The following is a 19,400-nucleotide window of genomic DNA, read 5'->3' as shown; positions in this document are numbered from 1 at the left end:
CAGGAATGAACCACTGTCAAAGGAAGTCAGCGTGATAATGGAATGCTCAACGTGCTAAATCACTGTTAATCAATCAACTATTAATACATAGACACAACCTGATGAGCAGTTTTGCTAACTCTACAGCTACTCATAATAAATAATACTTGCTTGGATGTTCCAGAAGAAATTGCCAAGTACAAATTACAGGAAAGCAGCAAATATATTTATTCAAAATATGAAGTTATGTAGTTTGGCAACATGCAATGATGAACATAAAATCCAAACTATGATGAGGTGATTGGTGGCTAAGCACTCACACACACATACAAACACACGTATGAGAGAATGTTCTGCAAGAATAGATACAAGACATGTTAGCATTTAACTGTGTCAGTGTGAATGACAATTGTTTTTGAAACACTCTTAAAGCGTGTCAAAAAAAATTAGCTTGCAAAGCACCAGCCCATGTAGGAACACATTAAGCTAAATGTGATGGATGTAGCATATTGTTAAAAGTATATATTTTAATAAAGTGGGAAGGAAATGAAGAGAGAGGAGAAGAGGAGGAGAAGGAGACAAAGAGAGGGGTTTGCCAACCTATAGTAGGCTGAGTGGTAATTGAAGAGTTTGATTCCGAACGTAACATTTTACTCCCGTGATGATGAACTAGAAAAAATGACACAGGACATGGGTCACATTAAAGAAAATCGTTAGCAGGAGAAGAAATCAAGTACAGCAGGCTGCATATGCAAGAGACTTAGAGCACCAGGCCAAAAGACAGGACTCAGAGCAAAAGCTGTCTCTAAGTGCTCTGAGGTGAGTTCTCAAAGGTCTCCTAGGCAAAAAGGAAATAGCGCTTGGATAGACTCAGCTGCAGTCCTAAGTATACTTGTGTAATGGTATTTATCTGCTGACATAAAGAAGTAATATAAGCTAAAATTGTTTTATATAACTAGGTCCAATACTTCTAAAGCTGTTTATGACAACAGTTCTTTGAAATGTGATTTATCTGAACACAAGAGAAGCCCTGGGTGGAATTGCAGATTTGCTAGGTGAAGTACTTAAGGAAAAGTCTGAACCTGCACCACTGACATCAATGACTACTTTGCATCACTGACTTCAACGAGACTAGGACAGGGTACCAATGCACAACATCCAGTGTCTGGATGATTTTAGATAGATCGGTATTCCTTTAGACGCACTGTGTTGACTTACTCATCTGCTCATGTATGTCCCATGAAAAAGGAATAAAATACTACAGAAAATACTGTAGAGATACATAGAATACAAGGTTTATTAAAGAAGAGGGGATAAAGTTCCAAAGGACTCTTAATCTGAGGACAGTAATAAGGAATTCCAATAAATTAATTAGACAGTTATTAAGTATTGTATCTCTCATAGTCAACCCAAGTAAGAATTGCAACAGTCTACCTGTCAATAGGCCTGAGAAAAATATTTGGGATACATCAAAACTAACCAAGTTAACCCTTCAATGAAGTCAGATATTTTGAGGCACATTTCATTTTCTACTACCATGCACTTTTGAGGAATACGAGTAGAAAGCTATAGAAGTAAGGATGGCTCTGCAGGCATAAATGACTTTCCTATAGTAGCAGGTGCAGAATCAGGTGCTAAATTTCAGTTAGACCTGTGGTCCAACACCAATAAATGTAACACTACTGTTACGTTTCTTTAGTAAACAATATATGCAATATGTTGGTAAGCAAAAAGGACTATTTTTAATACTGCTGAAAAACTCACAGATGTCATCACAAGGTTATGACAGCTCTTTTATGATACTATGATAAGAAGTTTTATGGGTACCTTTTAAGCCTGTAGACAAAGGTTCCTAGGCCTTAGTGGCACACTGTCAGCCCTTACAGGGTTTTGTGGTAGCTTCTTTTTAGACTTAACATCCTTGACTTAGCATAACAATTGCTACAAATACAAGCTCTCCACCCTCTCAAGGTTTGTATCAAACTGTTTAGAAACCTTGGTCCCAAAGTAGAAGCTCTGTGATATAGCTGACACTGGAGTAAGGTCTGCAGGACAGCTGATGTCCCTGCCTTCACTAGCTCACTTGCCTCTCCTGAACTCCTCTGTGCTGTTCTCGCGCTATTACAATATAGATTATGATTCTGTAGAACTCCTGAGAGGTAAAAATGCAGTAAACTTACTGCTGCTAGTTAACAGGATAGAATTACCTAGTTACAGAACGTCAGCTCACTCTGAACACAGTCATTATTATACTTTCTGCAATTTTACTACTCTGGCTATTATTTGACTTGTATCTCTCCCGCTCCCTTCACAAATGGCTTCTTTCCTATCTCCAGCTGTCCCTCCAAGAACGGTGCCCGCCGAAGACTACTTTACCTCGGAGGGAAAGGACCTACTACAGAAGTAGGCTTTCTGACAAACTAAGATGTCATTACGTTGCTGTGTACTGATGAAACAATGCATTTGATACAATGCCCTGGAGGGCACGGTGACAGAGTGCTCCCTGCTTCCCTAGAGCACAAAGTCCTCCTGACCAGAGCATTTTCCACTTGCTTTGTACAAGGCTCAGGGCTCTGCAACGTGGTTCTGGGGAGGATGCCAATGAAAAGACAGGGCTACAAAGGCAGAGCCTGAAAGCCTGGGCGCAGCCACTGGCCAGAGAATTTTTTTTGTGGTGATGTTGTTACTCTTCGACTCAATTGCCTTATTTTGATTTATTGCCTTAAAACTTCTCTCTTGCTGAGAAGGTTGTGTTGGACATTTCTGTGTGCTATTTCTGCCAAGTCATACAAGCAGCTTACATGCCATAAACTCTATCTGGGCTAAGTTCAATTCTTAATTACACCACTCTAACACTGGAGGAACTGTGCAAAGACACCACAGTTATTCTAGACATACATCAGTTGAAGTGGAGAGGATCTTAACCATGGGATTTAAAGTTTACAAAAACAGATCATTATGTGACATTTAGTGAGATGATGTTTACAGAACTGGCATTTTATACAATTCAATCTCCATCTTAAGACAATGAATGGTGACTGTATCCAAATAATTATCTGCATGTCCATTTTAACAGTGGTGTTACATACCCCTGCAAGGATCATTTTTCACTAAGAACTCATCAAGTGCCATCCAGCCACCTCCAACACGAACCATGACTGTACTTCTTAGGATACGAACAAGGCGCAGTTGTTGAGAGTCACCAAACTGCAATAAAAATCAAACAACAGTCTCAGGTTCTCAGTCATTCAGATGCAGTTCAACGCTGATAAGTTAAAAATCAGACACTTTAAACAGTTTATTTTAATATTTAATTATTAGTAAATGCTAAAAAATCAGATTTATTTATGCAGATTATTAAAGCTGTTAAGATTTCAAATCAGGTGCTGCTGCATTAATCCAAAGGAGATGGCAGGACGGTAAGAAAGAATCTCAGGTTTGATTTTATGCTTGATTCTCAGATGTCTGAGCTCATAAAGGAAGCAAAATTAGTAACACATTATTTAATTTGTTATGATCTGGATTTGTGCAAATTAATTAAGACCTATTTGCATTATTTCACTGTTAAAATCTTAAGCAAACTCTCTTCTGCAACAGTCTAGATTTTAATGATGTCGGCTGAAAGGAAGGCAACATCACTTTAAAAGATCAGTATGCGGGCTAGAAATTCAACACATTACGAGTGTTGCACAGTTCTATCAATTGATTCATTTATAGGGATATTTTCAGGTATAGCGTTGACACTGCTCACCAATAGTAAGGTACATGTGGGGAAGCGAACGTTAAAGAAGCAATGAATGATTGATAGCTATCATTATTGTCCTTTGTTATAAACTGTCACTCCTCTGTCTACACATCGAGGTTCTTCACAATTCAGAGAAGCACAAAAACCTGTTTCATACTAACTCTTGTACTAGCCCATTCTTCCTTTGGGCTGATGGCCAGGCCTAACATACGTTTTGCTCTTGAAACCTGTATAACAAAATCTGTATGCAGTACCTCCATTCAAATCTGGATCAAAGAAAACATGACCAAAATGTTGACCCCACGATCTCATGAAAACTAACCAGAAGAATTCAACCAATGCACAACAATGCCACCAAAATGTTTATTTTGATATCAGATCATCAGGCCAAGTGTAGTGCTCTCACACGCAAACATACAGAGCACTCACTGAAACCAACAGGAGTCAAATACACCTCTTTGGGACAATCTTTGACCCCTGGAGAAGGCTGGCCATAATTCAACTGTACCTACTTGCTCCAGTGAGGGGACTGAAATGCTTTAAATGCAAACCACACAAACGTGCTCCCTACTTGTTAAATGGCTTTAGTTGTTTGGTACTACTTAAGCCAAGAAGAGAGAGTAAGTTTAAAGGAATATTACTTTTAGGAACCAAACAAAAGCAAAGCTTGCTGCTTAATTCAATAATAATTTTTTTTTGTTGTTACAAATAAGAACATTCACATAAGCATTATTTGTAAGGGCTTTTTAATAATGCATTCAGTATGTGCCGAATAAAGAACTGTTTTACATATGTAGATCAAAGTTAAAAAAAGAAACGGCATCCAAATTGATGCCATTTATTTTCATTGGCTTGTTTCTACAGAGAATTTTTTCTAGATGTTCTAAAGATACTATCTTTTTTCTTTTATTTTTTTCTCCCATCCCAACTTAATTTCTCAGTTAGACCCCATCAGGCAACTATACCAAGGGTTAGGTACAGTATCCTTCGGAAACTGCCTACCTAGGCTGTGGTTAATTCAGACAGTGGGGCTCCTGGAAAACAACATAGGTATCTATCAAGGCTTTCTTCCTAATGGTAACTCAGTCCATTTCCTTCTTAAAACAGCCTGGATACCTACTTTCCTTGAACAGTATTTACTGTTGTTTCAAATAATCAGAGGTAAAAACACTGGAATAAAAATGTAAAGGAAGTCTAGTTTAAGCTACAAAAAGGCCTGTTCTTGACAATAGCCATATAACACCACTGTCACTAGAGAAGCCTCAGCCAACTTGCTGTAGGTGATTTTTACTATGATGCTGTTCTGCACCAGTAAGAGTTAGAAGCTCTGAAAAAATGCTGTATTTTTCCCAGATCTGAAAGTACAGATGGCAGATAAGAGGATTAACATAATTTCAAATGGTCTTTTCAAATAGAGGCTTGTTCTATATGTGGAAAACGTTTTAAATTATTAGTTAGATATATTGCTTGAGGCATGTGGTAAGATTATCCACTGCTCTTTGTGCTTTCTTCTATACTTCAACAGGCTTTGCCAATAAAGAATGCAACTACATATTCAACATCTCTAGATTTAAAATGGCTACTGCTGTTAACACTAGCGTTTCCAAAATGGATTATACATATTATTGCCTTTTTAAGAGCATGAATAAGATACTAATGGTATCCGGTCAGTGTAAAGTATTTCCATTCTTACCAGGCAAGCATGATTTAACAATTTAAGAAGCTGTATATCAGTATGTACCACAGGAGTAAGTGGGCACTGGTTAGCGTATCCTCCCTGTACCGCTGTACAATGCCACTGCTGTATGACTCAACTGACAAAAAGTATTCTTAAACACAGCTCCAATACATTATAGACCTGCCATAGCTCTTTGAAAACACTCTGGGAGAGGGAATAGTCTAAACTGGAACAACAGGTTTAATTTGCCCATTTCCAAAATATGTATTTAACTATTAACTGCACTACTACATAAAATACCAGCAATCAGCTAGGTTCTTAATCAGTCTACTTGGTTGCACAGGGATTTTTTTTTTTTTCTGAAAATGAAAATATTTGTCGCCTAATTTGCAATAAATAAGTGATACGACACTGGGATCTGTGTTTACTGTGATTAGTATAAAAAAATCCAACACAGAATTTTGAAGCATTCCACTATAAAACTGAAAACTGATAAAATCATAGTAATTCTAAAATTGCAGTTTAAATGCTCAAGATTTTTTACTATGGAAATTGCTGCTGACCATTATCTGGTTCCTTTAAAAGTAATCTTCTTAATGAGGAAAATGGCCAAAGAAAGCAGGTGAGGGATTGAAGAGGAGGGATCCTGAGACAAGGAATGCTCCATAGCATTTAAAGAAATACCACAGCTGACCAGCAATGAATTAGCTGAAGATGAAAGGATGGCGAGAAGACTGACCATTGCAAGCTCAAATCACTATGCGTTAGAAGAAAAAAAAAAAGAAAAAAAAGAAACTTCATAACACATTCCACTGGTTTATACCTGATTTCCCAGGAAGAACTGATAAGAAATGAAAAATGGAAGAAAGACACGATTAGTTTACAGGAAATTCTCTATATGACTCTAGAACACATGCAAACTAACACATTAGACATTCTAAATAAAGTATCTACTTCAGAGACGAGCAGGTAGCTAGCCATCTGGAGACTGAGTATTGGAAAATACTCAAGGTGTTTGTTTCCTTCCCATTGCTGTTTCTGTGGTCTTAAAATCATCTACAAGTATTTAGTAAACTCAGCCAAATATTGGATGTTTCATCTGAAATTGTTCTGGTTATTGAATCTAGGGGTAGCAGATCTTTCTCTACAATGTGATATTTATTTTTCTGTGATCTAAAATCGTTCTGCAGATATCCAACACATTTCTTGTACTTCTTCAGAAGGAACAGTGTGCTCCAATAAAATGACAAGGGAGAATAAAAGTGATTGAATACATTTTGGTAAAAGATTTTTAAAGTACAACACAATACCACAGGAAAAGATCGCTGTTTTTATGAAACTAATAGAAAATCAGCTACAGTTTAAACACTTCAGGTATCCAGGCAAAAAGATTGGCTTTTAAGGAGCTGTTGTATGTATGTATGTATGTGCGTATGTATGTATGCACTCAGTTAGCTTTTAAAAATTCCCATACATTGAAAACAGTTTCAGTAGTTCCAGCAAAAATAAATACAAGCAGCAGCATTTTCCCATAGTTTTAGCCTGTATGATCTAACACGAAAAAAAACCATAAAATTTAGACAAGCTTAACGTAAGAAAAGATATAATTGTCATACAAAATTCCTGTAAATTACTATAGCCTAATTCCTTGCATAACCATGTCATATGAAGAATCTTTAAGCTGAAAGAACTAGGAAGGTCCTTAGAAGACTTACCCTGTACTTGTTATCCCCAATCTGTTCCACTTGAAACCGTTTTGCACATTTACATTTAGCTACCTGCCTTGTAACCTGGAAAAAACCACAACTGAATGATTACTTCACTGCTAATATCACATTTCTAAATATTTCTGTAACTGGTAAACTTCAAATTATATATGAGTGGAAATAAAATAAATTATTAAAGAACATGACCCCAGTAGAAGAGAGTGCAATCTAAGAAAGCAGAGAATGTACCTCATCTTCAATTTTGTCAGCATCTGTGAGAGGCTTGTATGCATCCTTGTTTGGATGAAGAGCTGCTACAAATTCGTAATAGTCAATATATCCATCACCATCTCTATCAAAAATGTCTGCAACAGCACTCATTTCAAGTCGGCTTGTTGGGAATTCTGTAAGACAAAGACAACAACAAAAGCTAAGTTCTTTGGCTTTTCAATCCCATTACAATGAAAGTTTTATCACAAATACTAAAAGGTTTTTAGGCACTAGGTGACAGACAGTGCTTATCAAAAAAACAAGGACATTCGAAAGAGTGAAGGAATCTTTCTGAAAAAACGATCTGGATCCCCAATGTTACCTAGATATTGGATTAAAATGAATATCATAGTGTGGCTTGAAGAGAGACACAGAAGTGAGGGCACAGATTAAACTGTAAGGTTGTTGTTTTTTTTTTTTTAAACATTTTGACCTTCAAAGTGCATAAAATACCACAGATTAACAAGATAAATTGTTAGTGAGGAAAGGTCAAGCGAGAATTCACTGCTAATTAAATTTGGAATGCAAGGCCTTCCCACTGCAGAAACATGCACAGTGTTTCGTGAAATCCTTCTTTAGATCAAGTTCACAGCAGCAGAATATTAACCCACACAGAGATTCTCTACGAAATGGACAAAGAAAATTTCGAGATGGTGAACAAAGATTAAATCATGAGTATTTAGCAGTTATAACAAGTTGACACCAGCTGAGTTAAATGAGTAAGCTGCTGAACATCTTGGTGGTATCAGGGTTTTCTCCGTCAACTTCTGTCAATTCATGCAAAAGAGCAATGTGCACATATAGTGACTGTATTACTGCATTTCCTAAAGCAGGGGGAAAATATATCCACTACAATATTCTCCTACTGAATAACTTTAACATGAGATGCTAAAAGCAGCCCAATTCTGAATCTTCACTGCTCAAAGCAAAAGTCTCTATGATCTGAAGATAAAAGATTATTTTAAGTAGTAGGCCCTTATCTGCTATGAGTCAGTTGCTAAAGGGAAACGTGATCACACGCAGACAAGATGTGGAAAGCTTACGTTACCACCAACTGTGCATACCTAAGGAATAGCAATCCATCAGGAAAGCTAGGAAAAGTCCCTTCCTAGTCTGATTGCTTGACATTTTGATACTCATTATACAGGTATATGAACGTGGTCATGGTTTATGGAAACACTGGTTTCAGAAATGACATGGTTTCCTTCTATAATTGAAACTATTCCATGTAAGTTCTTTAATAAAAATCATGCGATCATATGAACTGATTTTGAAAATTATCTGTAGGTTTTATAAGGTACATTTTACTATTCTGACTAATCAATAAAAAGTAATTGTTGAAGTGGCTAGTGTACTGCAGGAATGACAATCCGAGTCCAGTAAACCAGTAAACTATTAATTAGCCAATAACAGAAATGTGACATTTGTAATTTGAGTCACAATCTAAAAGAACTAGAAAGGGCTTCTAGAATCTAGAAATATTTTCAAGTAAAATAATTATAGTTTAAATTAATCATAATTAATGACTTCAAAAGGGAAATCTGTGACCTTCTAACACAACAGACCACATAGGGTACACTATATTGACAGTAAGACTTCATGAGATGTTTGTCCCAAGTTCAACATTAAGTTAATTTTAAAACTTACTTGAAGAAAGAATTCCATCGATAAATTCCTGCCTTGTTATCTTTCCATCCTGATCTTTATCAATCCTCCTAAAGAAGTCCATCACACGAGACTTCTTATGGTTCATCCATCGCATGTATTTTTTCCTCCAAATATCAAAATCAAAGTTGGCAAATTCTCTCAGCTTAATAAAAAAGACAAAGAACTTTTTTTCAGTTGAAATCAATCAATCTAGAAAATCAACGAGAGATACCATCTACGTTCTTTTGAATAATTGGTTCTTTGAGGACCTATATAAACATTTTAAACATCTTAACTCTCCTCACATTTAAAGTGAGAATGACAGCTTTTAAAGCATGTTAAAGCATGTGTATCACAGTGTTTTCAGTTGGCTGTATCATACAATATAATACAACAAATATGGAAGTTGTTTACAGTATTTACAGTATTGACAATTTAATCCAGGGTAAACAAAATTATGCAAAAAGTATGTATATTCTGTACAGTCCTTTTCTGACCTCTTCAAGTCTGTCCAAAGCATCATTAAGTTTTCTTCTTCTTTCCAAGGCCAGAAGCCAGACTTGCTGCCATTTGCTGACTAAAAGGTTTACCCGTGGATTCTTGGTTTCGATTTGCGCCTGGGCTGCTGACGGATATATGCCTGGTGTTGGGGAACGCTTTCCTGTTAAAACATGATAAAATGTGTAAGCCTCACCCAGTTCAAACAAAACAAACATTCACATGAAGGGTACTTGACCTTCCTAAAACTACTCCTTCCTGTCCCAAATAATGAGCCCATACCCTGATATGATTCCAACTAATGGGATTTTTTTTTTTTTTTTTTGTTTAACCAGTGCTGGGGAAGGACCACATGGTGGTTGAAGTATCTTTTGTCTAGCCAGAAGCAGCTAGTAGTGGCTGCACTAGTGAAGCTGCACAGGTTAAATAAAATCTTTGCAAATCTCTCAGAGTTGCAAAGTAAACAACCTGATTTTAGAAGCAGGTTCCATGCACGGGTAAGTATAAAATACAATGGGTAAGTATACCTAAAAACAAAAAGCAATTTCCTCACTTGATGATTCACTTACCATTCAACTTCACTGAACACACTTTCTAACTGGATCCATATAATTTCATAGACAGTAAGAGCAAAATTTTGTCTCTACCATCTTTATGTAAAAGAAGTTGTTTGCACTTTCAGCTCATAGTAGACTTGCAAAGACTCAGCACATGCACAGTCTTGGAAGTTTAACAGCACATGAAAGGCTGCACACTTTAAAAATAGGTATTCAGGAAGTATAGGACAAAATCTAAAAATACAAGTCTGCTATGAGAAATTTCCTCACAATGAAAAATAAGAGAAAATTAGAAAAATCAGCCAAGAGAATTTCACCCTGTTTCGCTAGAAGCTAATCAAATCTACTAGATAATTAGTAATCTGTAATCTTTATAGATAGAGCAATGGTGTGTGTGACCTGCCCCAAAATACTTCCAGTACTTACTTCCTGCTCTCCCCTTATCAAGGACAGGAATATGAGATTGTACTGGAGTGGGTTCAAGTGCCTTTCTTTTATAGGTCTTTGTAACTTTATCCACATCAGGTTGTTTTCTGGTCATTTCCTCCATGAATGTCTGAAATCAGATAGATGTGGTTTTAATTAACAATACACAAAAGTAACCACAGGAATGAAAAACTCATACAATAGCAAAACACCGAAGTTACAAGAATGGCACAGAAAGACTCTTACAATGCCAGCCTCACAAAAAAGACACAGATAAAGGTTTTGTAGGTCAGAAAAATCAGCAGTATAAGCTTTTAAGACCACTATGGCCTGGCTGTTAAAGGAAGGCTAAATCTAAAAAGCAGTCTGTCAAACTCCTTTATTAACTGTGTGTGGTGAGGTGATGTACAACAGAATTTTGACTCTGAGTACTCAGGTGTTCCTTGCTGTCCAGACTGCAGTTCATAGAAGTGAGACAGCCCTGGTGTGTAAGCAGGGGTAAGCCTATGAACATTCACTGCACCAGCAGCTCCCTCTGGCACTTCATAAACATATTTTTGAAACCCAATCAGTAAAGCCACACTGCAACACTAGTTCTAAGGCAGCAGCACTATCATATATTTCATGTGGTTTTTTTTTTTATTATTATTGTTCCTATGGGGAGTTGTACGTTTGCTTTTAGAACAACGTGGAACTGAATTGTTGTTTGGTTGGTTTTTTACTTCTGTGTTGAATAAACTACAAGCACATTGTACACATACAAAACACACAACTGAGTATCTGAAAAGGGATTCGATTATTAGGAAAGAAAATATCTAAGGAGATTCACACTTGATTATGAAACCTAGCTGAGACACGAGCACCGTTTGTGGAATGTGTAGGACAAGTGCCACTTAACATGCCTTACCTGATGTTCGGCTATAAGTGCTTTAACTTCCTCAATCTCCTGGGGGATAACCTCTTTATCTTTTTCAGTAAGTGTAGTCTCTGCCCACTGCAACCAGGACAGCAAGGCTTCCAGCAATTCCTGGTTAGCAATAAGACCAGCCAGAGCTCCTGCCAGTCTCTGTTGATGTTGTTTAGCCCATGCTAAGACCTTGATAAAAGAACCAATGCATGAGTATGTACACATCTGAAATTCTTTAAAATGTATTTAAAATTGCTCTGCTAACTGTAAACCCCGAGCTTCCTCCCAGGCCTATTGATGTTTGATTATCAAAGGTGGTAGATGTAGTAGCTGATCACTAAAGGTGCTAGGTAACTAGAATTCCCAGTTCAACACCACATTTTTTTTCCACAGATATTCAGAATTAGGTGCTGTTAAATGCAGTAAAGAGCACATTCAGGCAACATATTAAGAGCTTTATCAAACAATATGTCTAAGTTAGTGAATCACACAGGATTTGGTGTCCGTCTTCCTCCTGGGCAATCCTGAAGCCATACTGTGCTAACACCAGTATTTTGTTTTTCTTTAAACTTAATATACACAGAAAATACCACCTTAGCAGCTGAGAGTGTGGTACACCCTCTGGGACCTACTTGTAGCCACTTAAATCATGTGGAAATCTTCTAGATTAGGAAAAAGTTGGACTGAAATCCTCCCTAACGGAATTAGAAAATGCTTCAAGTTTGCCCTGTACTTTCTTTCCTTTGTAACTTTTAAGTTTCTCTCTAGAAATATTGCCTTTCTTCACATGGGAAGTGTCAGGCAGTATTTCCTTTAATACATACAAACAAAGAAGCTTGACCATCTGCTTTAGTTCTTAAAGCCCTGTAAGTTTTAAAATAAAACCTACGGAAGCATGGTATTCACATCCATCATTGCGGGTATTTTAAATGTTTAATTCTCAACAGCTGGATCATTTCCTCCCAGTGTAACTACCATGTTAGTTGTCAGCTATGTTCCAGTCAAGGATGGACTGTTGCAATGAAGATGGCTTGACGTATACTGACCTCTTCAAACCTGGCTCTGATGATTGTTATCCAGTGCTTAATGGTGGTGATGGAGTCTGGGTGGCAGATAGCTAGGATAGCTTCTCCCATACCTGTTGCTTTATTCAGTTCTGCCTTTTTCTCTTCCAGTTTCTTCATAAATTCCTAAACCAGAGGTAACAATTTCAATTAGATGTCGACAAAATTTGCAAGAGAAATCTGAGTGCATAGTCTGGAAGGCCACAAGCCTCTCAATCACTCAAACATTCAACTTGCAAGAGGCAAGTTTAATTTGTTTGAGAAAAGTTAAAAGTGTTTAAAAAGCCTATTCCACATAAAGTACTAAATGAAGCTCTACAATCTTTACCCCAGCTTGCCACTCCTTAAAAGCCCACCATACTGTAAATACTTAAAAGACACATGCCCTTATTAAAAAAAGAAAGAAAAATCATAGCATTTTAGAGTGCTGTAAATCAGCTATATGATGGTTAGAATCATTATTTGCAACATTTCAGATGACTTGGTTTGTCTGTCAGTTACAGTAATTCTTCATAATAAACTATCAAGCTCCTAGCAGAGGCTGGAAATGTCCAGCTATAATTACATGCTCACACAAGATGACAGAGGACTTCAGGAGCAGCTATACTAAACTAACAGAAATGTGAAAACTCAGCAGCTGATGGGGAGAGACACAGCAAGAAGAGGGACAGAGACTTAATTAACCAGCTGTTTTCAGAGGCACTACCATGTGGGAAAAATCTTGTAAAAGCAAAAGGATGTTTACAGCTTTAGACATCCAAGCTCATAGCTATTGATGTTCCTAGGGAGTCCGGCAGAGGAAAGGGTGGCAGGATCAGAACTGGGTGCAGGGGGGGAAACTACAAAAAAACCTGAAGGGCTTTTCCCATCCTTTCTACAGTTTGCATTTCTTATTTTTTTTTAATTATTACTACTACAATGGTTTTAACTCTTCTGCCTATTTTGTTATGTCTAAATGTTGTGTAAGTCTGTGTGTCTTTGTGAGTGCCCTTAACTGGAACTGCCAACATCTCTCAGTGCTTAGTGGAATTTTTTGTTATATTTTAACATCTTTAATTGGGCTACAAAGTAGAACCATGTCTCTGAAAGTTTAACTCTTCCTCTCTCCATCCATGAAGGGCTATTTTGGATTCCAGAAATTTAAGATCAGCCAGGTCAGATCCTAGAAAATTCAAAATCACCTAAACGTTGTAAAAACAGATTCTACAACAACTCCTAATGACATTACCCTGTGCCTTTACAAAGGAAATATGAAGCTATTATGAAATAAAAGTGTAAAAGAAATAATCTCTTCTACCTTGTTCTAAAAGCCTGGAATAGGTAGACTGTATAGTTAAAGGGATTCATTACTAACTGATTTTGACTTAAGCTTAAATTAACGTCAGAGTTTAAGACCCAATCACAATAGCAGTCCTTCTCTCATAAAAAACGCACGAGTTCTTACAATATTTCAGTTCAAAATGGTTTTGGAAAAGTCAAGGTGGGTTGTAGTGAGAGATGACCAAAATAAGCCAGGGCCAGGAGGAGAACAGGCAACAACAACATTGTTTTCCCTGCACAACTGTACTAGACTATCTCAAAATCTAAATCTATGACACGCTATATGCAGTGTATTAAGCTTTCCCTCAGTAAAGGATACTAATTGTATTGAACTCTGTGGCAGTCCAGTGATATAGACACATTTACAAGAGAGGAGATGGGATGTTTCTCATTCGTTAATGCAGTGCATTAACCTACTACACTTCTCAGTCCCTAGAGAGGATGGCGAGTGACAGAAACCTCTCTGCCTGAGAGAGCAGAATTCATTACATCACGTGCAGTATTCAAGAAAAGAAAATCAGTAATGGGCATAAAGATGGACCATTTGGATAAAATATCATCCTGAAGAAACCTTTCAACATGTAGCTGGATACAAATACATTAAAACTATTTTACAAGAACCACAGTGATAAAAGGAAGATACATTTCATATTTATGTAAATAACGTCAGTCATACATTTTTTTATATTAATATTGCAGCATTATAATACAGACATGGTGTTTAATATCACAGATTAAATTTTCCCTTATTTTCTTTTTTTCCTTCTTGAAAGCTAATGTTATAAGCTTAAGAGGAGAGGCCACTCATTTAAGGAAGATTTTGGTGTATGTGCTTACTGAGTGGAAAGGCAGCAGTGCCACAATCTTTCTTAGCTTGACAATTTCTGTATATCTATTATTTGGCCTTTAAAAAGAAAATGTGGTTGGGAGAACATCTTCTAAAGCCTACTAAAAAAACCTAAGCACAGTATGGCCACATCTAACACTGAGGTCAGTTATGTTGTGCTAGCAATTATTCTCCCCAGCTGGACAGCGTTTCTCAGAGACAAACTTTGCTTTGGTTTGAGGTTCCAAGCTATGCTTCACCTTTGGCAGCACAATTTTGAGCTTTTGTACAGAAATCTTTTGTTAATCAATCTACATTGCAGAGGGAGAAATTTAAGATGTTTTTTTCTAATGATTTCAGTGGACCTAAGATTTCATTCAAACAGTTCTTTCCTCTGTATTCAGAAGACCAAAAAATTAAATAAAAGGGAACTGATGCACATGTGGAGAAAAGGCAGTTAAAAGACAGATTTCATTGCATCAGAGACAGCAGGTTGCTACTGCCAACATTAGTCAGCATATGCTGATGCATACATACGTTTGCCAGCTAAAGAGTAGCACCCAGTTTCCAGGGCCCTAAATGAAATCTGAAAACTTCTTCAAAACGTTGCAGTCTGAGTACCTTGAAAACTCCTTAGTTAAGAGCCATTAGATAGTCATATCCTGCACGCACTCCTCTGCGCAATAATATTCCCAAACTCAATTTACACAGGATGCTTTTCCACTCTCCATTTTATAAGTTTTATTACAACTTTCTTCAAAGCAATGATGAACAAATACATTACTCTTATAATTTGTTCTATAACATTGTGGGCACTACATTCTTGGTACTATTACTACTGCACTTACAAGAAGAGTTTTGCATGGGCTTAAATGTGCATGTTTGTAGCCTCCTGTCTGGAGAGTGAAAATATGACCTCTATGCTCCTTACTTAGCTATTTTCCCATTTCATTACTGCAAAGTTAGTTTGATGGCCTATAATCTAGTATCTGCAGTACCTATGGCACTGCAATATTTCAGTACCTAATGCATGTGAAGTATGACAGCATGCTGTTTCACCATGACAGAAGGTTAATGGATGATAACATCATTCTGCTGACATTTACAAATGACCTTGAAAGAAAAGTATATGCTGTTTTGCTCAATGGTGCTAAGAAGACAGATATACTTTTGCTACTGTAGCAGTCTGTGTTATAATTGTCAGGCAGCATATATTCCACAGAGGGGTTTGCATCTGTCTCTAAATGTTTAAAGCAACTTTCTAAAGGCCCATTATTTTCTCAGTAAGCCAAGACAACTCAAATAACAGCTCAACAGCAGTATGGGCACCAAACTGTCAACCCCATTAAATTTCCAGCTTCCCTATAGAAACAGTTGCAAAAACAAACATTGGATGACTTTGCCTCCCTTCCTTTATTCTACCCTCTATTAGAATTAAGAGGACCCTCTTATTTTCTTGCTTACCCTGTGCTGGTCTATCAGTGTACGCAAGGCCTCTTCATCATCTGGAAGGACCCCGTGGAAACGAAGAGCCTGCTCCGCCTCTGCCAGCCACTCCAAAAGGACATGGACAACAGAATGGAATTCTTCTGCCTGTTAAAATACAAGAAGTCGCAGTCACTCATGAGGGGATCTGACAGACACACTGCAGCTTACACAAGGAGACTGAGCCCACATTTGGAGTCACTAATCATGCAGCAGTACTGGCACATTAACTTTCCATTAAAAAGTCAATGATATACAGTACTACATTTTCCTAACTGTAAAAATATCTCATGCTTCCCAAAAAATTATAGGAAGCCTAAAAGCCTGTTCATGCTTTTAGCCATCTGATTTATAGTGTATTTGCAGCTCAGTTGAGAATGTCATGCGTTTATGATGACAAATTACGCGGGAGGTGCTTTCATGGACCAGCTGGAGAGATGAGAACTGTATTTTCTGCATAGCCTAAAACACCGGTTAAACAAAATTAATTGACAGCCCGTTGGTGACTGACCCTTTTATGTCTGGAGAAAACAAGAAAGTTCCACCTTTGGGCACAGCCATATTCAGACACAATTAGTGTTTGAGGTAGCTCAGGATTGTGCCTGCTGAGAGACTGGAGAGCTGGACAAACACAGTACCCTGGGAAAAGCAGGGCAGGAATTTTGTATAGAGTGGATACTTCACTATTGCACGAGCCCCATCCTAGCATCAACCCAAGCTGGTGTACCTTCACAGAGCTGTACACCCATATTATCTCAAGTTTGGAAACAATACAGATGGACCTATTTGTTTGGGATCGGTACCAGCCAATACTAACATACATACACTGTTCTAGCTCCTGAGTGCACTCAGCACAACTCCATTTTTTCTGCATTGTACTTCACTGTGCACTGTAATTGTGCCAATGTAAACAAGTTTTCAGTACACAAATTTACTTCTTACCAGTAAGGCATGAAGGGCATAAATATGACTGCAATCTCCAGCTTCCTGTGAAGGGGGCATAGTTCTTAATCACCCTTCACGCTTGACTGTAACTTCAGTGATTTCCTTAGATGGTAAGGTCTTTGAAACATTTGCTTTGCATGTGTGGTATAGACTAATAATAACAGCAATAATAAATGCTAAGAGGTATTATTTACATGCTGTGGTAAAGGGATGGAGACAAGGTAAGCAATGCATGAGCAAGAAAATGAGTATTTTTAAATGAAATTAAATGACATGAAGCAAAAATGAAATTAAATTTTTGGTAACTAGACCGTAAGATATTTTCTCTGCTTTTCATAAAGTACATATAGCACCATTAGTACTCCTCTACCTGCCGAAGAGCCTGTTCCAGTCGTGTTTGCTTGGATACTGACAGGGCACAAACTGTCTCCCAGCGAGTGCTTAGCTCCTGCATTTGGACTTTGACCCAGGAAGAGTCATCACGACTGCCTTCTATGAGCTCTCTGGCAGAGCGCTTCAGAGCCTGGACACTGCTCGTTCTTTTTCCCAGCTCCTTCTGGAAAACCTAGGCACCACCAAATACATTTGATATGTTTAATTCATTAAGGCACAATTATGTAAAGAGAAACAAAAAAAATACTGGTTATAAGAAGAAATCAAAATATGGATTTAGTTCAATCAAGAATAACTCCAAAGTGACTCAAAACGCACAAGTTATGCTCATTAGAGTCCATATGTAGATATTTACACTCTATCCCATCCTAATAAAACTGGAATATAGTAGGAAAACGTCAGGCAGATCCTGAGAACCCATCCTGATGCAATGCATGGGAAATCTAGCCTCCTTACCACGCTAGCTTTACACTCTTTTATCAAAGCAATTGATCTGACACACTTGATTAATGTGCAAGATTGCCGCAGCAGGAAAAGATCAGATAAAATGCTAACAATCAAGGAGAAGGTTTAAAATCATAAAATGGAACCAAAACCCCATCTGGGGGGCTGACTATAAGGCTGTAGATCTCACCACATATTCATATATTTATGTGAGAGTATGTTCACATTTGCAGATGGAACAAGCTCCAGTTACATAAAGGAAGCTCTTAAAAGAAGATATGACAATTACAGTATACCGTGCCACTAACCATGACTTGGTTGTGATATACAATGGGATTTCAGAAGCAATTCCAGCATATTTCAGGATAATTTTTATAGGCAACCCATGTTTCCAAATACTTTTTTTTGAGGGACAAAATCTCCTCCTCACTGAACAGTCTTTGGATACTGGAAGTCACTGGTAGACGAACAGAGGGACCTCCATCTCATAATCCTCCCAGGCTCCAGAGCTCTGACTGTTGTGTAGCCTTTGCAATAACAGTAACTTCAACAGCTGTTTCTTCTGACATACTGAACTGCAAAACTGGGATTCAGAGGCACAGTCCTACATCTCTTACTTGCTCCCATCTTGAAAAACACTTCAGTAACAAAACACTGCAGCTTGCCAATGTAGGCTTCCTGGGCCACAGTCTAGCTGTATATTCCCGTGCATAACTTAAGCATTGCAACTACTTTTCTCCATGAATATACAGCAGCCCTGCAGGTTTGAAAGGCTGCTGTAGTCATGACGAGTGCAGTGGACATTTGGTTAGCAGATGTACTAAATAAAAAGCCCTTTCTCCCCCAAAGATTTCCAGTAATATAATTTTTGCCACCTCTTGCCCATACACACATATTCATAAATGCACACTTGCGATTTTTGACATGATATTCCTAAATACACAAGATAGCAGCATTAAAGAGTATCTCAATGCTAACTGGTGTCAGTGAGTCACTAACAGTTGTTTTCTTCCATGTATGTTTAATAGCATTTTCCATTGTTGATGACATGTTTGTGCTATAAAACTATTCCATGTTTCTAGAAATTATAGAAAAGCCAAATAAAGATAGCATTAAAATGCTACACTTACGAGCAGTCTAGCAATTAAAAAAGAGTATTTTTGGAATTACCTTGTGATTGTCGATCAGGTTCATCACTAAATCAATGTCTCCATGTACTGGCTGATCTTCTGCTAGCTGAGGCTCAATTTTGTATAACCAGTCAATGAGAGCTTGCAGAGCATCAGTAAATTGTCCCGAAAATAACAGGGCTTCCTCCAGTTTATTTTGTCTGGGGGGGGAATGAACACACACACACACACACACACACACACACACAATAATCATTCATACACTGTAAGAAAATATTTTCAGCATAAAATGATAACAACTAAGAGCTTTAAATCAGTGTTTCCCTTCTTAAACAGTGGGACCACCCCCCCCGCCCCCCCCAGTCCTCTTCCATACCATC

At 37.6% G+C, this 19,400-nt stretch overlaps 1 protein-coding gene across 1 annotated transcript in view; it reads right to left on the bottom strand.

Moving 5' to 3' along the window:
- LOC103924686 (dystonin-like) overlaps positions 1-19,400 on the bottom strand; it is a 121,559-nt gene that overhangs the window by 6,491 nt on the left and 95,668 nt on the right. The window contains exons 50-61 of the mRNA XM_009333251.1: positions 19,061-19,220; positions 17,424-17,618; positions 16,088-16,216; positions 12,460-12,603; positions 11,414-11,602; positions 10,507-10,636; positions 9,523-9,686; positions 9,026-9,188; positions 7,358-7,512; positions 7,118-7,192; positions 3,069-3,186; positions 580-648 (exon numbers count right to left, since the gene is read on the bottom strand). Coding sequence (XP_009331526.1) covers positions 580-648; positions 3,069-3,186; positions 7,118-7,192; positions 7,358-7,512; positions 9,026-9,188; positions 9,523-9,686; positions 10,507-10,636; positions 11,414-11,602; positions 12,460-12,603; positions 16,088-16,216; positions 17,424-17,618; positions 19,061-19,220 — 1,691 coding nt within the window. The remainder of the gene's footprint in view (positions 1-579; positions 649-3,068; positions 3,187-7,117; positions 7,193-7,357; positions 7,513-9,025; positions 9,189-9,522; positions 9,687-10,506; positions 10,637-11,413; positions 11,603-12,459; positions 12,604-16,087; positions 16,217-17,423; positions 17,619-19,060; positions 19,221-19,400) is intronic.

Source organism: Pygoscelis adeliae, unplaced genomic scaffold (assembly GCF_000699105.1).
Source record: "Pygoscelis adeliae isolate BGI_AS28 unplaced genomic scaffold, ASM69910v1 Scaffold57, whole genome shotgun sequence".
Taxonomy (NCBI): domain Eukaryota; kingdom Metazoa; phylum Chordata; class Aves; order Sphenisciformes; family Spheniscidae; genus Pygoscelis; species Pygoscelis adeliae.
Note: the sequence above shows the minus strand (reverse complement) of the source record. Positions and strands in the feature narration are given on the sequence as shown.